This window comes from Neolamprologus multifasciatus, chromosome 4 (genome assembly GCF_963576455.1).
Source record: "Neolamprologus multifasciatus chromosome 4, fNeoMul1.2, whole genome shotgun sequence".
Lineage (NCBI taxonomy): Eukaryota > Metazoa > Chordata > Actinopteri > Cichliformes > Cichlidae > Neolamprologus > Neolamprologus multifasciatus.
This window is the reverse complement of record NC_140442.1, coordinates 16,518,712-16,543,578: the sequence shown is the minus strand read 5'-3', so window position 1 is coordinate 16,543,578 and position 24,867 is coordinate 16,518,712. Positions and strand designations below refer to the sequence as shown.

General features: G+C 39.0%; 1 protein-coding gene across 1 annotated transcript in view; it reads left to right on the top strand.

Moving 5' to 3' along the window:
- The window catches only part of fam20ca (FAM20C golgi associated secretory pathway kinase a), a 57,325-nt gene that overhangs the window by 5,333 nt on the left and 27,125 nt on the right, over positions 1 to 24,867 (top strand). Inside the window, exon 3 of the mRNA XM_085158117.1 lies at positions 333 to 411. Coding sequence (XP_085014243.1) covers positions 333 to 411 — 79 coding nt within the window. The remainder of the gene's footprint in view (positions 1 to 332; positions 412 to 24,867) is intronic.

Genomic DNA, 24,867 nt, shown 5'->3' with positions numbered 1-24,867 from the left:
TCCGTTTCATGTTCAACCCTCTGTTAAATCCAGAACTAGCCAGAGTTTTTAGCAGATGCTCTTCATGCCACTTTTTGCTCTCGGTCACACCCAGCTCCTGACTGGCACGATTGCATTTACAGTGTCTAGGAAATTGGCCAGCAGATGTGATAGTTCTATTATGCATTCATGCAAAATTACATTTTTCCATAATGGCAAATAACAAAACAGCTGTGCATGTTTTGTTTTGTTTTGTTTTTTTTGAGTGCATCCATGTGTTTGTGCATGTATGCTTATGCCTTAGACAGTTTAGTTTAGATGCTGATCTAACAGCTCATTTTGTTTCCTCCCAGCCATGAAATCTGGAGGCACCCAGCTGAAGCTGATCATGACTTTCCAGAACTATGGACAAGCACTGTTCAAGCCTATGAAGTAAGTAACACATGAAGTGACTGCATGACAACACAGGTAAACTACATTTTATATACATTAGGTGTAACAATTGTTCCTGGAACTTTCTTATTAAACATCTAAATGCAGATTATACTCTTATACAAGTTTTTCTATAAAAAGTCTGTTTGATACACTCAGTTTGATTTACCGGTTGCATATGTTTTAAAGAGGGCAACACAAAGTCTCAGATGAATAAGTGCCAAGCACTGTCATCGCATCTCGCTGCGTGTTCACCTACACATCTCCCCTCCTCCCTCATTTTTTTGCAATCTTCTCCTGATGGGGAATTGTCTGTCTTCTTTTTTAATTAACATCAGCAGGCTTATGTGTTAATTAAAATGAGCATTGAGCCATCGTGAAGGCGTCTTTGGGGAGGCATACATACTGGCAATGGCACATTGCGTTTGAAAAAGAAATACCCCCACCCCCCCTCCCTCAGCTGTCTGAGTTTTGCCCAATGAATTCCCATGACGACATGGATAAACAGCGTCCAGGCCAACTGGGCTGCGATCAGAAGTAATTGTTCACGAGCCAGGTTTGATTGCTATGAAATGCTGAATGGTTTTCTACATGAGAGCCTCAGTGGAGAGTATTAGATTTTGAGAGAGAGAGAGAGAGAGAGGGATAGAGGGAGGAAGGGAGAGAGGTAAAGCTTTACAAGTTCATATTGTCATAACTCAACAAATCGTACGGGTGTAGTTCGGGATGGTTCTTTATTTCAATTGTACTAAGCCCTTTACCACATAAGCCAAAGTCACATAAATAAGAGGAACAGTGAAGGATTAGGAAAGCAGACATGTGAATGCAGTGCTAGCTTGACAATGAACTGTAAAAAGTTTGGAACTGTTTTCTTGGACTGATTTATGGTGAGAGAGCCTGCAACATGTTTTCAAAGTTTATTCAGCAAGTGCAGGTGTTCAAACTCTTCATTTGTCTTCTTTTTACATTAGGTTAGTGGCACTCTGTGTGCTCAAACAACTGATCATTGTGTCCCAGCTTGCCAAATTATTTCAAGGTCAATTAGTGGATGAACTTTAGAACATGTGGCACTGTTTGCAAAATTAGCCTCAGAGAATATGTGGTTCAAAGCACAGCGTTCTGAGTATGTATTTTAAACACAGCAGGAGCCAACACCCAGCAGGGATCATCTAGTCATAGTCAAGTAAACTAAGTTCGGTGATTACCCTGGGTTTCTATGTGTCTGGCTGGGTAAATCTGATATTACTGGTCTAATCATTCAGGGGCTGCTGCTATGTAATACGGGCACTTGCATGGGTAGTATCTAAGTTTAATGAAGAAATAAGTCAAAGGAAAGGGGAAGCTTAAATATCTACACCATCTACCAAACTTTAAAATGCTAAAGAATCTGTGATTTCTTAAAGTAGATAAGTAAAGCAGTCAGTTGCCATCAGAAACAGTTTTGACAGTTTTGGAATCGCATGCTACCGATTCCCACGGCTCCTTATTTAGCCTGTCATATTTTTTAGTCAAGCCTCTTGCTTTGACTGTCACAAACTGTCTCAACTGTTTACAGATGTTATACAAAATTCCACAGAGCGAAAATAAAAAAATATCAGTGCTTACTGAGAGTCGTAATGTAGAAACATAACCTTTGTCTCTGCTTTTGTTCAAGCACGGTGTGGCATTTTGTTGTTTCTGTCAGTGCACTGATGTGTCCCACTTTTATTTTAGGAACCAGTGCATTCTGGGTAGAGTAGTTCAGTGCTTTCTTGTGTCGACTTGTTTTTCTTCACCTGTCCCTTTGTGTAGCATCAAGTGGTGCATCAGAGAGACTTTGATGTTTCAGGCCTCCTTTGAGCCAAATGCAAATTTCTACACTGCCATAGGCCAGGAGCTTGCACAAGCTGACAGCTTGCCAGACACCTCCACAAGATTTTTTTTTTCCTGTGCAGAAAAATTGTCAGAGTTTTTTTTTTTTTTTTTAAATCTGTCATACTGACTTTATAATTATGTTTGATGATTTAAAGTATGATCCCAGATTGGAGTAGAAGGTGCTAATTTAGTCTTCAAACTACAATTTGTTTTTCCCCACAAAAAGATGTCATTACTTTTGTGTGTAATATCCTGCATTACCAAGCATGTACAGATGTCCTTGGTTTGGGTTGTTGTAAATCATATCTAGAGCCAAACGGATATTTAAGGCCGGAGTTTTAAGGCCGATATTGATATCAGTATTGGGTGATTCCAACACATCGGGCGATAGTTTATTCTTTAAAACATAAACAGATTTTTGTAACATTTGTTATGTGTAGTTATTTATTTACTTGTTTACACTCTGCTTGACTCTGCTCAGCTGGTTGTTGTGTTTATACAGTAGCATACCAGGCAAGTTGCAGAGTACCCCCTGGTGGACAAACTCTGCAACGTCAGCACTAATAACGTGGTTGAATGGTGTTTCTACCAACTCATCTTTACTTTTTAAATTTTCATTTATCAGTCATTTTAAGTGCCGATACCAATAGATCGACACTTAGTCTTTTATCATATTCAAGACATACTTGTCTCCAAACAGACATGTCTCCAAATAAGTATGAAATGTATGAGTCAAAAAGAGTCCAATTTTGGTGGTTTAACTTTGTGGCCATCTTTCCTGTAGCCAGTGAAAATTGATAGAAAATAGACTAAAGAAACTGAAGTTAGGAATATAAGATGGTTGTAAGATAAAATGTTCTAAGGCTGTTATGGAAATAGGGGAAACTGGCTTGTGAAAAGACAGAGTACTGACAATGGAAGACAAATGAGTAGTTGTGGTAATCCAGAGGGTTGGGGCGAATTTGTACTGCCAACCTGTCAAAGAACTGGGTCCTCCAGCTAGAGCCATGTTTACAGGCTGAGAGAAAATACTCCATGCCAAACCTCCATGTCTGTCTGGCTTATGTCCCTGGTGCCTATCCTTCCTATTCCCTGTCAAGATCCTGGTTACAGTGTGTATACAGAGCTATAATGTTTATGTAATGCTAAATAGATTTGTCAAATGGAGGTATGAAAGTTTGAGAGAGGAGGTAAAAGCTTCTGATATGCAAAGAAAGAATTGATTTCTCCTTCACATCCTATCTGACAGCTCTGTTTCGACTCCCTCCCTTTGATGTTGTTGATAGTCTCACATTTCAGAATGGTTTCAGAATTGCAAGAATGATACTGATTACCTTTGATAATGTACAAACCTCAGTCCTGTTGAGAGCTGTTTTATGAAGGCATGAGTTTCACTACATGTCAACACATGTGCTACAGGATACTGTATATAGGACAGGCATTCAGCAACCACGGGGAATCTGAATATGTCCTCATCTGCGTGAACTGAATCAAATTTGACAAGCTTTGGCTCTTAGCGTTAGTAAAGCCAACATGGTTGGCTCGGAAGCCTCATAGCTGCAACACCCAAGAGGCTGTTTGGTTTTTATCATCCAAAGGCTGTTTTATAACCACAGGTTCATTGTAGGCCATCATCATCATCATAGCTGCTGTACGCCTACTGTTAAGTTATAACTGATATTTCTCTATGGATCCTCTCTGCAGATGGAGAATTCTATTAGGGCTAAATCCATTTAATGTCCTATAAAGAAAAAAAAACTTCTTGCTGTTCTTGTTATTGATTTGACTGCAAAAGATGAATAATTTTACTATTGATTTACATGTATTCTTGTAAAGTGCTGAAGGGTATTGTTCAAAAACAGATGGCTTGTCATTGTTGTGGGAGGTTTAATGCTGGGCACTGCCTACAAATAGTTCCCTTATACAAACCCAACTATTAATAGCTATTATAGCTATTTTCTGTAATTTAAACCAAAAAGAGACAACAATTATGTTCATTGACTCAGATAATGAGCATCTTTATACCAACTGACAGTTCAGTAGCAAGGACTCCAACCACAGATGTGGATGGCAAAAGTTTAATAATGATTGCAAAGAGCTAGGCCTGAAGCTGATGTTTGGGAAAGGCTTCATTGAGGATCTGGCCCAGGTCCTGATACATTTGAGAGAGTCTGACAATCTGATAACAAGGAGAGGAAGAGGGGACCATGCAAACAACAAGAAAGGGGTGTGTGGTGTAAATGCAAGTAGGACTTTGCAGACGTATACCTAGAAGTTACCTAGTTTGGGGGTGCAGTCCAGCTCCTGAAAAGGTAAAGTATTTTCAACAAATGCAGGTTAATAGACTTGTTTATGCTTGCAAGCATGAACTCAAAGTGCACACCTGTAACTATAAGCATAACACAAAAAAACATCTGTAATTCAACACCATGACTTAACTGAAGCCTTTTCCACAATTTTGGTGGAAAAGGCAAAAACTACTTTTGAGATCTTATCAAATTTTCTTGGTCTTGGGTTGTTCCTTTGTAAACATAGCCACTGTGGGCTCGAGAATACTGCTGGCTCTAATAAGATGGACAGATATTGAGAGGTGCCATCTGAGCTCAAGGTTGTATGAACAAACACAAATCAGGCATGTTACTACAGACAGATGTTCAGATAGCTGTAGCGCGCGCACACGCACGTACGCAGACACAGACAAGCTGCAAAGAGAAGGACTCTGTGGGGGTTATAGAGTTCGTGCTCCTGCCATCAGGGACGGCTGGTACTGGAAAATCCGCGAGCAGTGAGCCAAGCTGCAGCTGTAGCCACTCACTCAGAGCTGTGGGTATATTACAGAGAAGGTGATGACTGCAAGGCCACACTCTGCCTGCACACACAAAAGAAAACTAGCTCATTCACTTCCTACCACTCACCATTTAGCACTCCCCTAATGATTTTCACTGTGACAAGTCAAAAAGCCTTGAAGCGCAAAGAGAGACTTTAAATGTGATGAAACGTCAAATCTTTTCACATTAACACCCCTGTCGTCTCGTCCGTGATGAAGTTTTCTATGATGATTCTGACCTCAATCTTGCATATTATGAAAAGCTTCAGCTGAGTTGTCAAATCTATCTTTTCACTTGCTGATAGGTTATGTAAACTTTAGCTGCATGATTTAGTGGCTTCATCAGCCCTTTCATATGAAGGGCACTTGGCGGGGAGGGATTCATCAGGTTTTCAGCTGCCCCTGCAGCACTGTCTTAGGTGCCAGGGGACAGAGCAGCACCTTGGGATGCCAAGTAATTTGTCTGACTGGGATGCTGCAATCAATGAGAAACTGAAAAGAGCTACTGTGGTTAGATTATAAGGGAACAGAAATAGAGGAGGCTATAAATTTCAAGTGAAGTGTGACGTACGCTCACTATGTACTTTGTTTTGAAGGTTTCTTTCTTTGCTAAGTGTGTGTATGTGTCTGTGATTGGATTGTTTTTAATGTAAGAGTTTATAATTCATTCATTGTGCATATATAGAATATTGAAAAAAACTGATATTCAAACCGTGTGTGTGTGTGTGTGTGTGTGTGTGTGTGTGTGTGTGTGTGTGTGTGTGTGTGTGTGTGTGTGTGCCAGAAGAAACACTATGAAAAATAATGTAAGATTTATGTGGAAAACCTGATTGCATTGTGTCCAGCCAAAGAAACAGTTATATGTTGTGCAATGTTTCCGATGAAACCCGCTCAGTTGTGATGACATTCATGTTGACGCCATTGCTTTTTTTGTCATGTTGTGAAATTGGTTAGTTTTTTTAAGACACATTGGAGTGCTATTAGTGTAGATTAGTTTTTAAAGTGAAAAATCAAAAGCACCGAATCTCATTGTTCTGGTTTATTGTGCAAGTATTAGGCAAGAACTAGCTTCTGAAACAGACTGAAAAAACAGTAGTAACTATTTTAGCACTTAGGGTCTGCTGTAGTGAGATTTAACGATGCATGTTACCCAATTTGTGTATGATCAAAGTTCCATTTAATTTAGCAATAAATCAGCTTGCCTCTTGCTGATTTGTATAATTGGCCACAAAGAGGCACAACACAACACAACATAATAAAATACAACAATCACAGTGCTGCCCTCTGGCACATTTGCATGATAATAAAACCACTTAGCTCTTCACTAATTAAAAGCACAAGTAACTGATCAACTTTCTCCCACTTCAAGCAATAAATTGGAAGGAAAATGCAAAGCTCCACCTAGTGGTTGGAGGTATTATCAGAGGTATCACTCCAGCTGCAAGCAGCCATCTACTGTAGAAGTGGCACTAAGTGTGGTCTTGTGCTGCTGTAGCAAAACTCCATCAAGGTTCATTTAGAGATGCTCTTCTGCATACCCTGGTTATAATGAGTGGGTATTTGACCTCTGACATTAACAAGGCATTTTCACCAGAGAACCGCTGCTCACTGGATATATTTCTATACCACCCTGACCATTCTCTGTAAACCATAGAGATGGTTGTTTGGGAAAGACTCAAACTCACCTGGCACCACCAACCATGTCAAAGTCACCTAAATCATCTTTTATCTAACTTTAAATATCAGCCGGCTATTTTAACCATGTCTGCATGGCTAAATAAATTTAGCTGCTGCCATGTAATTGGCCTATTAGACATTTGTACTAACAATCAGTTGAAAAGGTGTACCTAACAAAATGGCCATTGAGTGTATATATGGACGTTTGGGAAATAGTGGCATAGGACATTGAAAAAGGTTCCAGGCTTTGCACAACAAGCAACGGTACTTGGAATAAAATGTACTTTTTAAGTGACTGTTGTCTAAATGTGTAGCAGTACCACTGAAGTAGTACATTTACTACTTCAGTGGTACTGCTATACATTTAGACAACAGTCACTTAAAAAGTACATTTTATTCCAAGTACCGTTGCTTGTAATTTCCTCTCCTGCTATAAAACTTTACATTATTCTGTGTCATAAGCTGAGGAACTCAAACACAGAGAAATATATTGTACTCTGCAAACGACATCTGCTATCAAACGTTATCTGGAGGGTTCTAACTGTCTTTTATGTTTCATTGTCTACACACACACAGATATACACGCTCAGTATTACCGTGTCAGGCATTCACAACATCTGTTTTTCATGCAGCTTTGTACTCGCAGCCAGGCAGCCTGCAAGGGCCTGAACCCAGCGGCTCTTCTTTAGGCTCTGAGCATGTCTGATTCCTTCTGTAGGTCTTTAAGATTAATTTGTTCTTTAAGCCGTTTTAATGTGGCTCAGGATTGCTTATATTACAGAGGCTTTTTCTGCTTTCCCTTTCTCTATACACCTCTTTTATCCCCTATCCGCCCTTTCTTCATTAGATGTTGTATCAAAAACTTTGTGTAGTCAAGCTTCGGGCTGATACTATCATAAAAGTTAATACTAAACACGGATTTCTATCTCATACATACATTTCCAGTATTTTTCTTTTGCCCTCAGATGTGCTCTGATTCATATTTTTCTTTTCTATGAAAGCAAAACCCCTTAAAGAAATTCTCAGTTTCTCAGCTACGCACCGTGTTGAAGCAGAAAATGTGGGTTATTTATATTTAGACGTTCAAATTCAAAGTCTCTCTCTCGATGTGTGACTGTGTGCTGTGTAATCAGTGTGTGGGCTCTTTGATAGGTTGACCTTTTGTAGGCTGTGAGATGAGCTGGTTAATTAGTGCTGTACTTTAACAGCTGTACAGCCACCTGCCTTCAGTAATTTATCACATTCTCCTAGCATCAGCACACACTATAAGCGCTGTTTGAGTTGGGAATGTAAGATAGCTTAGTGAGGTCTTAGCAGAACATTTACTGTGAAATGATTTGATTGAAGTGTCAATCATTTCTGTGTGTTCTGTTTATTATCTAACTATGTCCCACCAATAAAGGAAGTGTTTGGGTGCCACAGCACTTCTGGCTTTTCTGCATAATTACCACTGAGTCACTTAGTCTTCCATTTGTTTGCTGGACGTCCTCAAAAGGATCCACTTCTTTTCATGTCCCTCGTTTCTTCTCGTGTCTCGCTTACTTCTGGGTTCTGTCTCACTCCGGTGTCTATTCTCGATTCGAGAGGTCCGCAGTGTAGCAGCTGGCACCAAGCGGGCCTGCATGTCGTCTTAAATCTCAAGTAACTTATTTATTTATTTATTTGTTTTGACAGGTACACTCTTGTAGGCTCCCAACACAGACACTAAAATGCAGAGGACCGTCTTATTTTAGACTCCCGAGTCTTAAACTCCCTCCCCTTCACGTCCTCCCTGCTCACGCACACACACTTCACATAAAGACTTCTCTCATGAATGTTTTACTAGGTCAACTCCTGAGGAAGTCTTGTTTTCATCACCATCTCTCCCTCCCTCCCTGTCCATCCCTGTCTCTGTCTCCACCTTCCATCCGCGCTCCTTTTTGGACTTGTTTGTTTGATTCGCTGAGGCAGTACTAATCCTCGGCTTGTCACTCGCCTCTGTTTAGAGCCTCGCTGCTCTGTATTTTTAGGTTCTCTCCATTTTCTCTCTCCCTCTCTCTGTTTAACAAGTGTTTAGGCACTCACAGCGTAATGAGGCAGAGCTGCGAGTAGCCTAATCGTAATGCGATTACAGGCCAGCCGAGCTGCAGGAGATGACTGATGTTTGATTGCTTAAATGGTCATGTGTTGTTGTTGTTTTTAACCACATTGCAGGCACATTCTCAGCTGTCAGCAGTTAACTCAGTGACTACAATGCATTACCATCATCCAAAGCCACGCTGTGAACACATTTACTCACTGTTACACTTCCTCATGAGACAGACCCTCATTTTTGACAAATAGGTTTTAAATTTAATGTGTAGATTTAAAAAAAAAAAAAAAAAAAGAAAGTAAATATTTGAATTTCAGACCTACTACAAGTACTTCTGCATCCTTGCCTCTAGATTCAGCCAGTGTATGTGCTATACCACATACAAGCATATCATATTTTTGTAATTATGCATTCTTGTTGTGGCTCCTGACATTGCCACTGCTGTGCATGGCAATGTTGATCATGTGTGCTAACATATCATTATAGTCCAAAATACTAGATAGGGGGAATTCCTAAGCTTCCCGCTAGGAATGTCGCTGCCGCATTTGTCTGGCACGCTGGAAATTCATTTCCCTTCAGGAGGTAATTTCTAGACATTCCAAATAAACATTTCTTCGTGAAGCAAGAAAAGCAGGCCAGGTGCTGAGTTCCTGTTGGGGTGCTTATTGTGCTATGAGCAGGAATAGCTGTTGAAATTACACAAAATTGCATTGTTTATCTTAATGAGTATGCAGGAGCATGGTGTTTGATTGAGGGAGCTTTGCAAGTGCTGATTGTCACCTAAATGCTTTGGTGACTCCACAATCTGTGACTAAGACCCAGCATTTATCTTAACACAAAAGATAACCACTCGCTGTGTGACATAAAATCATAAAAGCCTTAACATTTTTAATCTCTGGTTTTGCTCTAATGGGAGTAATTGTTCAGGCTTAGATAGAAAGAGGACTATTCTTCTTCTGTTGTTTTCTCTTTTTTTGTTACAGCTGTTGGTGAATGACACAGAACACTTGTTTCATTCTTACTTTGTCACTAACTCAACTGTTGCCCTTTAACAATGGGACCACATGCATCGCACCACCCCTTACAACCGAGCACCGTGATTAGATAACGACCTTTCCCAGATAGATCTATCACAGTCCAGCTGAATGCCTCTCCGAACTGAATGAATGAAACAGTTCTTCAACAGAAACAGAGAGAAAGCACTGTAGCTCTGTAACTTGGGCCTTTTGTAATAGCACACACAGAGGTAATGCATCCATAGTGGGTAAGGCCTGTGCTTGTCTGGGTCTCTGCCATCCAAGGTGGCAAATAGACCATGTGTGACTCCTCTGTTCTACTGACAGAGGTCAGGAGAAGAGGAGGAGAACGCAATCATTGTTTATCAATTATACTAGAGGAGGGAAGGAGGGTTCTCCCTGCCTTTGCCCATTGTCAGAGCAGGAAGTGGGAGGGGCTGAAGCCAGGTCTGGTTTCACCAAGAGGCAGGAATTTGATCCAGGGGTTTCCTGGGCTTCTTCCTCCCTTCTCACCCTCTTACCTTCCTTTTTTCAGCTCTGGCAGTGGTGATGCAAACAGAGGAGTCTCTGTGCTAAAGGTGTAGGGAGACTGAGGCAGTGCTGCTGCTGCTGCTGCTAGAAAGATTATTCACACAATGACTGCAACCTTAGATATCTGAGATCAGTCACTCTGATGTTTGTGTATGCGTAAAACTTTTTTTTATTTTACTTTTGAGAAAATAACATTCACATCTGTTTAATCTCCTCATGTTATACAACGTTTTGGGGAACAGAGCATCAGTAAATATAGACAGAGACTGGATGTATCCACAAACGGGGGCAGACTTACAATTTCACATGACAGCTGACCTCCAAGTGGACTCATCAGCTAGTGGTGCTTTGAGCCATGTCAGCATCCTAACAAGCTCATATTGACATCATAAGATACTGACATAAGCTGCTGATAATTGGCAAGTATGGCATGGAGCTTGAATAAAGACACTATGTAACCAGCACAAAACAAAACAATACAGCAGTGGCTGATGAAGGTCATATTTTGCCTTATAATGGCGCTAAAGGAAACTGAGCCCACCCGGAGGATGTAGTAATAGTCTTCACTATAAATTCTGTGGAATTATGTGGACATTCCGCTTATAATGGATGTAGTTGAGGAAGAATCCAGGGATAAAGTGATTAGGATTCCTCCTTTAGGCACCTTCTGCTGGGTTTCCCTATTATCCTTCATGGAATAGTATTGAGTAGTTCTTAAATAACAAAAATGTAAAAAAACAGAAAAAGAAAAGAAAAGAAGAAAAACCCTGATTATGGAGGAGTTGATTGACTTTGCTGTCTGTCTGGCCATAAATTTTGTAATTTTTTCTCTGCATTCTGTGCAAAAGTACTTTTTCAGCCTGGGAGAGAAGTAAAGCAGGGTTCTTTATTGAACTTAGTAAAGGCTGTGTATTGGGGTTTGGTGCTTGGTGGTTGTGTTATCAAGTTAGTAAGAAAAATGTATTTATATAGGAGTTTTCATGGATGAAAATCATAACGTGCTTCACAATAAAAATTAAGAAATGAAGATATAACATATCCTAACAACGTAAAGCACCAGAATACAACATAAAACAACAAATGAAAAGCTTTTCTGTATAGAACATTTCTTCAGATGCTTTTTATAAGAGTCAGTGGAGTCTTTAAAGCGTAAAGCCCAATCCCCATGAGTTTTGAACTGAGTGTATGAAGCCAGCACCAACTTTTGATCTGTTCTGATCTTTTGTACCTTCTTCTAAGCTATATAGACAAGAAAGACCAATTAATGCTCAGAGAACACTTCATTATCACTCGATGTTGCATTTGAACACAACTTGCAATATGATGCATGAGCAGTAATAAATAAAAAGAAAGTTTTAGAATATCTTGCTGTAATTCTTTCATTTTTATGTTTGACCAAGTCCTCCACTTCTTTTTTTCTCATTTTTATTAGTCTCATAAACCCATCGATGTCTCATTGGTGCACTTAAATATTTTGTTGTGTATCCTCTGAGCAATGTTTTCACTAGAAACTGAATATACAGGGGTCTACCTGAAACGCGTCCTTGGTTTTAGTGTGACATCTCCGCCTCACTCCTTTCACATATAAATTAACTCTTTTTATCCTCAAGTGTTTTGGATTTGGGTCATCCCACTTAGCTCGTACACAAGGATAAAATGCAGCCCTTGGAACTGTTTTTCCAGTCCTTTCCCCACTTCCTCTTTTGCCGCTGTCACCCACTCATGACCACAATGACATCTCTCAGCCACCACTTAGCCTCTGATAGATGGTTTCTATTTAGGAAACGACATCTGACCACAAACCACTAAGCACAACAAGACTGTTGACAGGTCTAAATAGAAAAGTTCAGCTGTGGGAAAAACAAAGCACGCACACTGTTGGCTCGAATCGGGGGCCTCGCCCACAAAATAGCTTTCCGGATAGACTTTTTTGATTGCTTTTTTCGGCGTAGGTATCAAAGTTTTTAGCTTAGCTTTATGTAGTTAGGTTTCACTCTGTGGTGGAGAAAGCACTGAAAATGACTGATAGGACCCTTAAAAACTGAGCTGTTTGTGATGGATGAACTGTTGGGGCTTGTAACTTTTAGCTCTGAACAGAACAGGTTGTTGTGAATCCCCCAAAGCTTCTCGAGTAATTAACAGTCACATTCATTGGGGAACTGAAAAAAACACAAAAAAACATGGAAAAAAACCATGGCGCTACTTAGTCAAATCACATTCACGGTCATCCATCACTAACAAACCTCACATTGGACTAATTAGGAGAAATGGTAACAAATCCTTCAAGCTATTATAGACCAAAGTCTTCAGAGATGATCAAAAATAAACCGATGCCAAGTTTCTCTGTGGGTCTGCTGCTGTGTGCATGCATGTTTGTGGCTGTTTTAGTGTGTGTGTATATATGTTATCATCCAACAATCTTTGTGGTGTGTTCACATTCAGTTTAAGTAAACACAGATGGGAAAGGGAGTGACTGGCCGGCAGCCACAGTGTCCTTCAGGATAAAATCAGAAGACGGAGGATGAAGAGAAAAAGAAGAGGATGATGGAGATGTATTTGTGGATACATGGATATTTGGGTAATAGCTAGAGCACCTTAGAGGATAATTACATTTTATTTCAAACTCAAGTGTATTTCCCACCACCAGCATGTGGTTATTGATAAATAACCAGCATAGCTAGTGTGTTCAAATTTAGTGAGACCCACAGAGCCATAATATCTTGTGGGTTATGCCAAGTTGAAGTAAACTCATTACCCTTTAAGGTCATCAATTTTGCACTTTGACTGATAACCAGTAGAGAGGAAGATCATTTTGGGGCAGTTGAAGGAAGATCTGCAACTGCAGCAGGTGATATCAAATATAATTTTATACAAAGAGTGAATATGAGTGTGTATTCTTATCTTTGTGTCAAGATAATGCGATTGTTTTGGATGGGACATCTCTAGATATTCACCCCTACAGATGAAAAGATAGTGGACATCCAAAATGCTTAGACAATCCAATTAACTTCTCTTGGCCAAGCCACACAGGCATGTCCTAGATGAGCGAGTGCGTGCGTGGATGTGTGTTTGTGTGTATGTTGTTTAGGGGGTTGTACAAATGTGATGGGGTTGTGTGGCTAGAAAATTAATGCTTCCCAAGATTTAACATAATTTTCTCTAATTGCCATTTGCTGTTGAGCAACTACTTAGCAATAATCAAATAAATTCTTAATGGTTTGTACCGCAGGCTACTCAGGAGGATGGACCAGCTTGCCTCTAAGTGGATGATTTATATGGTTTTGGAACGTATTCCTTCCACTGCACTTTTTCTGACTCCGTCACATGCCAATTTGCAGTCAGGGACTCTGCCTTGAATTTTCTCTGTTTCTATTCTGTCAGAGATGTTTTCTTTCCCCTTAAATAACCTCAATTTGTTTTTATGAATGCTGACATGCAGTCATCAAGACCTTTCCAGTAAGACGCAGCATCAGGCAAAGTAAATAGGAGATAATTCACATGGTGAATTGTTGCTGCTCCCTGTATCTTTCTCAGTCTTTCTTTTTGCCTACTCTGCAGTTTCTGCACCTTACTGACACTCTCAGACTTCAGAGCTCCAGCTCGTATGTCATGCTGAATACTGAGGCTTGTTACTCACTCCCTGTGAGATGAAGACTTGGTAATACCCATTGATTTTTTTTTTCTTTTTTAGTTGCCAGCATAAACAAAATCTTGCGCACACATGCATACAAGCAAAGCTCATAAAATCTTCATCGATCCCACCAGGCTATCCAGTTTGTTTTGATTATAGAAGTAATGTTGGACTTTGCTGTTAGCGGACCTTTTTTTTCTTTAGTAAGACCAGAGTGTCAAGACTTTACCACATCACAGAGTTCTTTGAAGCTTCAGTCCCTCCCTATTCTCATCTCCTCTTTCTTCACAATTTCTGAAGCTCTGAGGGATAGAGACAACTGGTAGAGGCTTGAGTGGGAATTTTCTGCTGGAAGACTGTGAAGGGTCTGTAAGAATGCTCTTTGTGACTTTTTAGAGTGTGGGTGTGTGTGATATTTGCAGTGGTGTGAAGGGACTGTTTTTACTGTTCCTAGTCAGTCTTTACATAAATCATGTCATGGTGGATACACATGCAGTTAGGTATAGCTGTCAGCGTCTTGAAAATGTTTTTGAAACAGGTGGTTTTGGACCTGCCGTTCAATATTCAGCAAGCCTATTTATGTAAAAAAACATACAGATGAAGGTGAAAAGCAGACTGTCAGTATGCAATATCAAAATACTCTGGCATATTTTGAAGCTTATTGTTCTAAACCTTCCCACGCTCATGCTTTTGACATCTAATCACTGTTGACCCAAGAATACCCTTGGTGTTTGTGTATGTTCTGCATAATTCATACTTCATATTCTGTGCAAAGCCTGTCATAAATTGCACACCCCGTGAAGGATTGCCTCAGACTTGTGCTATTGAAAAGAGCTAATCCACTGTGGATGGATATGTAAATATAGCGAAGTGTGGCCCTGTGCTGCTGGAACACTGCTGATTGTTGAGAATTGTTGTGGGTGATGGTGTGGGAGAGAGAGGAAGAGAGGGACAAAACGAAATGTAACTATAAGCATAAAGACCTGTCCTTTGAGTAAATAATCCACATAGCTAATACGCAGCCAACATACATAGTGTACATGAACAAAAACAGTCTTACTCCAGTATATGAATCTACAGTAAGAGCAGAGTAAATGTCATGTTACGCCATTAGATTTTCTCTTTAAAATCTTTATATTGTTTTTAAAGACATATGCACAGATGATAGTTGTATTTAGGTAGTTTTTGGTCCTTTTAGTCAGTTATTCCATTAAAACAACTATGAAAATAAACTTCCAAGAAATGAGGGGAAGGGTGTCTCAACCATAACAAAACTTGGACATGGTTACAGGATGCAAACATTACAACTGTTGAGCAAATTCTGAATACAATTTGAATGTGACAACTGATCAGATCCGGGTATTTTATAAAGCACGTTTCATACACAAATTCCCTCTGTGGGCCATAAAGTCTGTTTTGCCCTTTATTCAGTGTCTCACCTAAATTTTAAAGTCGTTTCCCTCAGTTTTTGGCCTTTTCAGTCCAAACTACACCTCATGTAAACAATACAAGTTGTCTGTTACAAGCTATGTTTGTATTGATAAAACTGCCTTTCTTGTGGGATTTGTGGGTTGCTTACTGTCAGTCATCATCGACCAGTTGTGTGTTGTGCACTGTTTGTACTATTGCAAGCTTAATGCTCATTCCTGACAGCAAAAGGTTTGAAGAAATGATCTTTATCTGTCTTTTAGGTTACAGCTTCTCTTTGATTTTCTTTCAGATACCACTGACTGTCACTAGAACTTTCTTTTTTGACACCAAAATTCTGAAAATGCAACAGTACTTGTTTTTAGTAGGTCAGCAGCATATATACAGAGGCTGCAATTCTTCTTCTGGTGACTAATTTGACAGTCATGCAAACTAGAGAAAAATTGATTTGACTAATCAACTCTCAGAACACATATAAAGCACGCACACTTACTTTAAATGGATAAAAAAAAAAACACAACCAAATGTTAGCTAAAGAAATTGGAGCTATATGAAACTGGTTACTGGTTTCTAGTAAATTCAATCATGTTTTAAATGTTACTGAAGTATACACAGCGTAAAGTAGGGGTGGGTTTTGATTATTGATTTATCGATTAAAATTGATTCTAGCTTGGATAACGTGATATTGATTCATTAAAATCCTGAATCAATTTTTTTTATATAAATTTATTTTGCCCAAACACCAGAATCTCAGGTTAAACCTCACAAAATTTCAACAACCACCAAACGGCTAAAACATTAAATGAGAGCAGGTACACGGATTCTGCACAAAGACGTAAACACAAAGCATGGACCCGCTGACAGATCAGAATCAGTGAGATGTCGCCTTTCTCACCCGACGGCACGGACATGGTCGGGGCTGAAAGTCGACAGATTCTGATGTTTCAGGTGGATTTGTGTTTACGTGTGGTTGTGGTTACGTTTGTGTTTACGCCATTTTTGCGCTGATTCTAAAGCTGCAGGTTTTATATCTCTCCAAACTATTTGACTGAAGCAGCAGCAAAAGAAGATCTAAACTACGCTTCACATAAACATCGTCATGAATTCCTTACTTTTGCTGTTTTGATAAAAATCACACTTCATGCACAGCTCTCTCTCTCTCTCTCTCTCTCTCTCTGTACTTCAAGAACAGTTTCCCTTCTAAAAATCTGTTTTCTTCCTTATTCGCTTGCTTGTTACACACAAGTCTACAGTTGTTTACAGCTCTGTCGGCCGCTGTTTTTTTCCTTTTACTTACTTCCGAAAAGAAAGCCTCATTTCTGTTGTCCAATAGGCTACTGAACAAATTTAAACTTTTTAAAATTGTGCAAAATTGCAAAACGCTAGCTAACTGCTAGCAGCAGTAGCTTTGGTTTCTTTCACGTTGAAGTCCACAGGCCCGGACAGAACATGGTCACGCGTCTGCTTGGTTACATTCCAATTTATTCTAACAAAGCAGACATACAGGTGGTAATTCTTTAAAGAATTGTAGAACAGCGCTGGTTAACACAGCTGTCATCTGTTTGCTTTTTTCCTGACTTAGTTATAACTTCCATTCACAGACAGTGCGTAAGAGAGGGTTGGTGTAACACCTTTAAACTGGTAACTGCCATCGTATATTACTAAAATAGCATTGTTTAACTGGGTATTTCTGGTGCTAGCTCGCAAAGGAGCAACGTTTAAAAATGTAGTCAAACAAACACATATATCTCTAGTCTATGCTTGCATACTGAAGAAAAAAAAGAAAGTACTTTCATATAAATATTAATGCTGATGTAATGCAAATATCATTATACCTTGAAGTAACATTAGTCGGCTACTCAGTAACCACTCTAAGGTTTAGATCTGTTTTTCCTGTCAACAAAATATAACATTTAACATTTTTGTACTATTTTTGTTTTGTACTGCTATTTTGCTGGTAATCGTAACGACTACTCAATTTCTAGTACTGTGACATCTGTTGTTCTCATCTGAAACAGGAGAACAAACAGGCCATGGTATTTCAATGATAATAAAGCCTTTTTGTATGACAGTGATGGTTTTAATTTGCACATGGAGGTATCTTCAGGCCTGGATTTATGTTTTAAAAAAACACCACATATCTCTCACTGTGTTCACCTCCTAATTATAGGTCATGATGCCGTGCATCATGCCTACAACACAACATGCAAATTTTACGTAAATCTGATGATGTCACCTGCCTTTTCTTTCTTTTTATTTCAAAGCAAAAGTTTGAATCTCCACAATGAAAAGTAAAAACATTAACAGTTTTGAAAAGGACAAATTTCCATAAATGATATATTTGAATTTACTCTGGTTCATTTTTTGGGATAAATCTGTTAATGTACAAAAGCTTCTGTGGGGCTTGAAGTATGACTTCAATAATCTTTTTGTAAGTCTGATATGATTCATGTTCCTGTAGAAACTGATATATTTGGTTATAAGTTCAACTTTAAAGTTTTAGAAGGGGCACTAATGAGCCGTTTTGCTACATTTAACTAATACCCATGAAGCATTTCTGACATGTAAGCAGACAAACACATTCATACATATTTCAATCAGTTTATTCAAGCGTAGAAGAAAAGAAGGAATCCTTCAGATACTACCAAAGATACAAAGGGAAAATGGCATGTGTTCAAAAATGTCTTTGACTATTACTAAGAAATCTCTGAAAAGCTGTAAAAATCTGTTAAGCAAAAATTCCTAACTGGTGTTTAATATTCATCATGTAAAGTGATATAACAAAAGAAAAAGGTGCCAATTATTGCTTTAAAATTATAATTTATAATTAAAAGAATATTTTCTGAGTGACAAAAATATTCTTTTATCTCCGATATCTGTCACTGAAAAAACAAAAACTAAATCTTCTTGATGTTGAGCTGTGTTAATATTAAAAAAAAAACTGTACATAAATTATTCCGAGCGAATGAAATGCAACTGAAGCATTTGAGTCATCAAACATTTATTCCACTGATATCACGAAGCTGCTATTTGGTGGTGTTTCTTATTGAAAAGCACCAGTGAATATACTTATCCATTAACAAGTACAACAGTTTCATTTTGACACAGAGAAAGGTTCCCTTAAAACGGATTTATGAAAACCAAAATAACAAAGTGATACTAATAAGATTTACTTTTTTCCCATATATGTTCCAAGTCTGCTTACAACTCAGGGGAGCCCGTTAAGATGATAGTAGGGACGAGATCCCAAAATGCTCAGATTTAATTCTGCAGCTTTGCGTCGGTTCTTTAGTGATTTCAGCTCTTTAAACACTTGAAGCTCTATGAAGCAGTAAGCTCAGGGGAACAAGGCTGAATGTGTCGTGCCAGTCAATTAAGGTTGGCAGTTAAAAAAATAACTCATGCCCAATTCAAAAATAGCTCTAAAAGTAATGTGGAGCAGAGTAGACACTGAGACTCAGAGACTAAGAACATGAGGAAAGCCTCGTTATCCTCTATAGGCCATTTTCCACCCCAGACACTATTTGGCTGTTTCACAATAATCCAAACCTCTGTCTTGGTATGAATTTTTTCAGGACCTTTTTCAACACTACAAACTTTAAAAATAGTTTTGGTACCCCTATCGTACCCACTGGACCTTAGTACAGCAACAAAGTTTTTTGCTGATCCCGTTTCTGTTACCAACGTGTTTTTTAACCACACGCGGTTGTTATCCGTGAGCTGAACCCCTGACCTGGAGTTTCAGGGATCATTTTTTGTATGGCCTCTCCCCCCAGACCTGTCCAACATGGGTGACCCTACCAGGAGCACTAGGCTCCCACCAGTATAGCGCTCAGGTTCATCAAGGCATACGTGCCCTCTAACCAGCCCAAGGTTGTGATACTCTAGAGAAAGCAGTCCTAGAGGAAAATAAACCCTAGAAAATGTTAAAGGCATGTAAGATTACTGATTGGTTAAACTTTGAGAAAGGCCATCTTTGTGGCAAAGAGCAGCAGGCTGGTCTCTCAAACATCACCATCAACACAGAAAGTCTACTATAGACTAACAAAACAAAGACTACTACAGCAACATTTTTGAACATCGTTATTTGTGTTCAAGACTTGTTTCATATTGTCCTTTTATTGATTTGAAAGAAAAAAAACAGAAATAAAATACTGTACTTGATAGAAAAAGAAGCAAGCAAGGTGCAGTTTTTTGACAGTTTTACATATTACATATTAAAACACTTACATAAATAAGCATAAATGGCTAAGAAATGTTGCTTGTATTTAAGAAAAATAGGATCTGGTAATACAAGCATGTGGAGAAAACAATGTGTGGCTATCTTTTTCCAACCATTTAGCAGCCAGATTCGCTGTCAAGCAAATATGATTGTATCACAAAAAACAGATATGCCTTTAACTTGTTCATAGTAATAACCTGATTGGTATTTGTTGTTGTGCCTGACTTATATGTGGAAACAGTGTCAACATCTGCCCATCTGCAGTTCAGTTTTTGATGTGATGCTACATCCCAATTGGGATTAGAGTGCAAGACCAGCTGAAGAATATCAACCAAACTGACTTTACATAGCTTCCAATACTGACAAACTTACTACAAATCAACCGGTTAGCATTTCCTGTGTTTTTACAGGAAATGCACAAACCAAACGCTGGTAGAGAAAGGGAGAAAAAATAAGGAAGTTGGAAAGCTGACTTTTTCAAATGTAACAGCATTGCAGATCAGACATGTCTTCTCTGTGCAGTCTATGCCACTTACATTGATTAAGATGAAGATTTCATTCCATCTACCTGGTGCATTAAAACATAACAGTGATTTTGTACAATTATTATTGGAGTCAAATTTAGCTCCCTACGAATATGAACACTTGAAGTTCACTTTAATTAATTTTTTTAAATAGCACTAAATCACAAGAAAAGTCCCCTTGATGCGCTTCATATTGTAACGTAAAGACCCTGCAATAATACAGAAAACACCAATAATCAGATAACCCCCTTCAAGAAAACACTTGGCGAGAGTGAGAAAGAAAAACTCCCTTTAACAGGAAAAAACCTCCAGCAGGGAGGGGCAGCCATCTGACATGTAGTGATGGGATTTCCGGCTCTTTTTGGAGACCCGGCTCTTTCGGCTCAGCTCACTAAAAAGAGCCGGCTCTTTCGGCTCCGAACCGGCTCTTCAGGTTGTTTTGTTGCTTTAATTAATTTATTATTAACCATAATATAAAATTATGCACAAAAGGAATTACTAATCTAAAAAAAAGTGGTTTTATTTATATATGTTTATATATAAATATATGCATTGGCCCCTATAGACAAAGCACGTACAAACTCCAAAGCATGTACAAACTCCAAAGCACATTTCTAGCGTTAACTGAACATCCAAAACAGAGCTACCTAGATCACTTAAATTACACAATTGAAAGCATATGTGTATTGTTTGTGTATTTATACACAAGCACTCATATATATTCAAATAATCAAAAAAAAAGTTAATTTATCTGTTACTACCACACACCAAATACGGTCGTTGGTACTTCCTGGCTTGTGTAGCCACTAGGTAACAAAAGCTCAACACTGCGCCAAGCATCCTGGAGCACTTCTGTTGTGTTTTGTACGTGTTTTGGAGTTCGTACTTGTTTTGGAGTTTGTACATGCTTTGTCTCTAGGGGCCACCGTAAATATACTTTTATTTATTCACAACACATAAAATGTAATAAATAAGTCATATAATACAAAAAAACAACTATTCACATTTCAACTTTTAACTATTTACATTTTCAGCTTTTTCCTTTTAAACAAATTTAAAGTGAAACAACACAAAACACTGCAAACCACAACACAATTAAATATAAATTAAAATATGAAAACAAAAAGAAGATGCATATTCTCTGTCATATGGGCCTGCAGGAATACACTTTCTGAATCCTTTATCATCTGCAACTGAAAATAGTTGTGGATGATTACTATACCTTTCTAATGTGACGTTGTTGTCCCTGGCTCTCTTTCTCTGTCTCTCCCTCCTGCTCTGTTCCCGTGCTACTGAGTGTAACTACCGCCCTTCCCCCCTCTGCCCAGCGCAAAGCACAAGGCTCGCCTGCAGAGTGAAGCAGAAAAAAAGTGCGAGAGAGAGGGTGAGAGAAAGAAAAAAAACCACGGCTCCCAATAAGGAGCCGGCTCGCGTCGTTCACTTCAAAGACCCGGCTCTAAGAGCCGTTTCGTTCGCGACCGACACATCACTACTGACGTGACTGTGAAGCATGACGCATTGGGCTTCACAGTGGAATATTTGATTTAACAGTTGTACATTTGAAATGAAGAATACTTAGCCATAGACCTGACCTGGTCAAAGATGATGATGGAGTAGAAATTTGGGGGAAAATACATATCAGATGCAAAAGTAATATAGGTATGTGACCCATAGCAGGACAACTGCTTAGCTTGTTTGTTAAGTTACTTTAAGCTGATGCCCTGATGTTTCCGGAACATTTTCCTTTCTAAAACCTCAATGCAAAGAAGTTTCCATTTGACATATTACAGTGAAAGAGAGAAATGTACACCATTTCTCTCTTTCACTGTAAAAAAAAAAAAAAGTCTTTGAGAAGAGAAACTGTAGGAAGGGATTATGATAAAACTCATTTTAAATTGATGAAGTACTTTGCTGTTAATGTGCTTAATGTGCCCTTATTGTATGTGCACTAATCCTCCTCGGGGCATTAAAAGCTTTTCAATCAGTGACTGTCAAATTTTGTTAAGAGCTTTTGTTAGATATTAAAGTTGTACTCCTGTGGTTAACCCTGATTCCGAGTCTTTCACGCAATAGTTTGTGTGCTTTATTTGCATGCATCTGTACTATGTTTGGCCTGTCTTGTTGAAATGAATAGCCAGAAAGTAGTTAGAAAGCAGCAGGACTTAGCAGACCTATAAGCCATGGTGCGATCCCTGACACATAAGCCCCTATCAGAGATGCACTCCTTTCTATTAATCTGGCAGCAACTGAATGTGTCTGCTTAATGTCTAAATGAGCAGCCTTTTCCATAAAAGTCACAGTAATCAGCAATTAGGTTTGAACAATATGGTCAAACTTTTTAATCAGTCCATCATTGCCGATACAGTCACAGAGGTGTGTAAAGTTTTTACCAGGACAAGCCAAAGGTCAGCAAGAAAATAAATGGTAAATGGACTGGTTCTTATATAGCACTTTTCTACTCATCTGAGCACTCAAAGCGCTTTACACAACTTGTGCATTCGCCCATTCGCACAAGCACATCTTTCTAAGTGCTTCATAGCTAACATTCACACACATTCATACTCCCATGAATTAGAGAGCAATTTGGGGTTAGTATCTTGCCCAAGGATATTTGGCATGTAGACTAGGGGAAGCCAGGAAGCGAACCACCAACCACCAACCTTCCGATCAGTGGATAACCTGCTCTACCACCTGAGCACACAGCCACCCCTAAAAAATACCTTCTGCTATTTTAAAGAACTAATAGTTGGGATAATATATGCTATTATATAATCAGTGTGTGCAGCCTGTAATTCGCGGCGGTTAATGTAGAAAAAAAATAGCAACACGTGGCTAATTTGCCCAGCATGATATCTGAGATAGCTTGTTAGGTCAGTAAATTATCCTACACGGGAACAAAGATTTACACATGGGTGTTTTTTTCTTCTACGGTGCTCAACACTGATGTCTGAACTGCATCCACAACATGATTGTTTGCAGAATGCCCTTAAAACGAATCTCTTTTTAATTTGCAATAGACATTAGCCTTGTGTGGAACATACAGAATGACCCGGTTCTTAGCAAGGTTATTATCGTTAACGAAAACTAACGAAATAACGAAAACTAGAAGTGAAAAAACATTTTCGTTAACGGAAATAAAAATAAAAACAAAAAAAGGAAAACTAACTAAAACTGGAATGAGTGTTCACAAAACTAACTAAAATTAACTGAATTTATAGCAAAAATGTGTTTAGTTTTCGTTGATGTGTGCGTGTCATACAATAGTCAAGGGTGAAAATGAAGTTTAGTTTCCAGGTTTTTTTCTTGCTGTGTCTCATTATGCCAGTAGATGGCAAGTACGTTAGTCGAGTCGTCTGTGTTGCTACTCCGTCCACACGAAGAATCATGTCAGGAAAAGTCGGGAGCCAGAGTCCAATTTGGGATTACTTTGAATATGACTGTGTTTTGGATAAAGCAAGTGTCTTGTAGTGGAAACAGACAAATTATGAGGGACATTTCTAAAGGGAAAAAAATCCCACAAACCTTAAAGTGCACTTGAAAAGCTCACACAAGAAGGCTAACCTAGCTTACCTTGAGAAGGTAAAGGAGCACACTCAACCCTCATCCCCAGAAAACAGAAGCTAACCCCAGGCAAGGCAGCGTGATGCATCCCGAGACAACAGGACGGGGATATCTACACAACTGTGTGAGTCAATTACCTTCAAAAAGTTTATCAATTCACTTGAACCAAAATTACGAACACCCGGTGCTGCAAGAGTTAATAGTGTCATTGGGGCCAAGATATACATTTTATAGTTGCCTGGTATCAATGGTTGTTCATCTGCCTTTATTTATTTATTTATTTATTTATTTAAAGAACCCATAGGTGGGAATGTGAGTTGTCTGTCTCTGCGTGTTAGCCCTGCGACAGACAGGCGACCTGTCCAGGGTGCAGGGTATGGTAGCTGGAATAGCAACATACCCAAGGATAAGCAGAAGAGAATGACTGATATGATGAAACTGGGATTTTGTTACACTTAATTATTGCAAACACAACTAAAACTATAACTGAAACTAATCAAAACTAAACTGAAACTAAGGATTTTCAAAAAATAAAAACTAAACTAAACTAGCAAACAATTGGTAAAAACTAATTAAAACTGATATAAAATTGAAAATCTGAAGTCAAAACTAAATAAAAATAAAAACTAATGAAAATTGCAAAACTATTAAAACCCTGGTTCTTAGTGGCAATGTGCAGATTATTAAATGTGGTGTACTTGTCTGTAGCACATTTGTCACATATTGCGTTGCGTATAGTGGCTCTCTCTTTCAATCTTGCGGGAATGTCTGAATGAAAATGTCAAGAACATTAACGTGACAGTGACCTACGTCCGACTGATCGAATGCTGTCACTTTAATAAAGTGATGAAGCCAGCAATGTTACATATCCTCCGTCTGCAAAGGGCTGCACAGACAGAGATTTGCAGTCATCTGGTCAGATGAGATAGTCGGACAGACGCATTCACTCCCTGACTCTTGGTCGTGACTCAACCGCACACTCGTGCAGACACACACGCTCCCTCTAACTCACAGACACGATTTACACTGGTTCTGAGGGGTTCTGTCATCTATCTCAAGGGTTGCCAGTGAGCTCTGGTGGTCACAGATAGTGACCTAGCCCAGAGCTATGCAG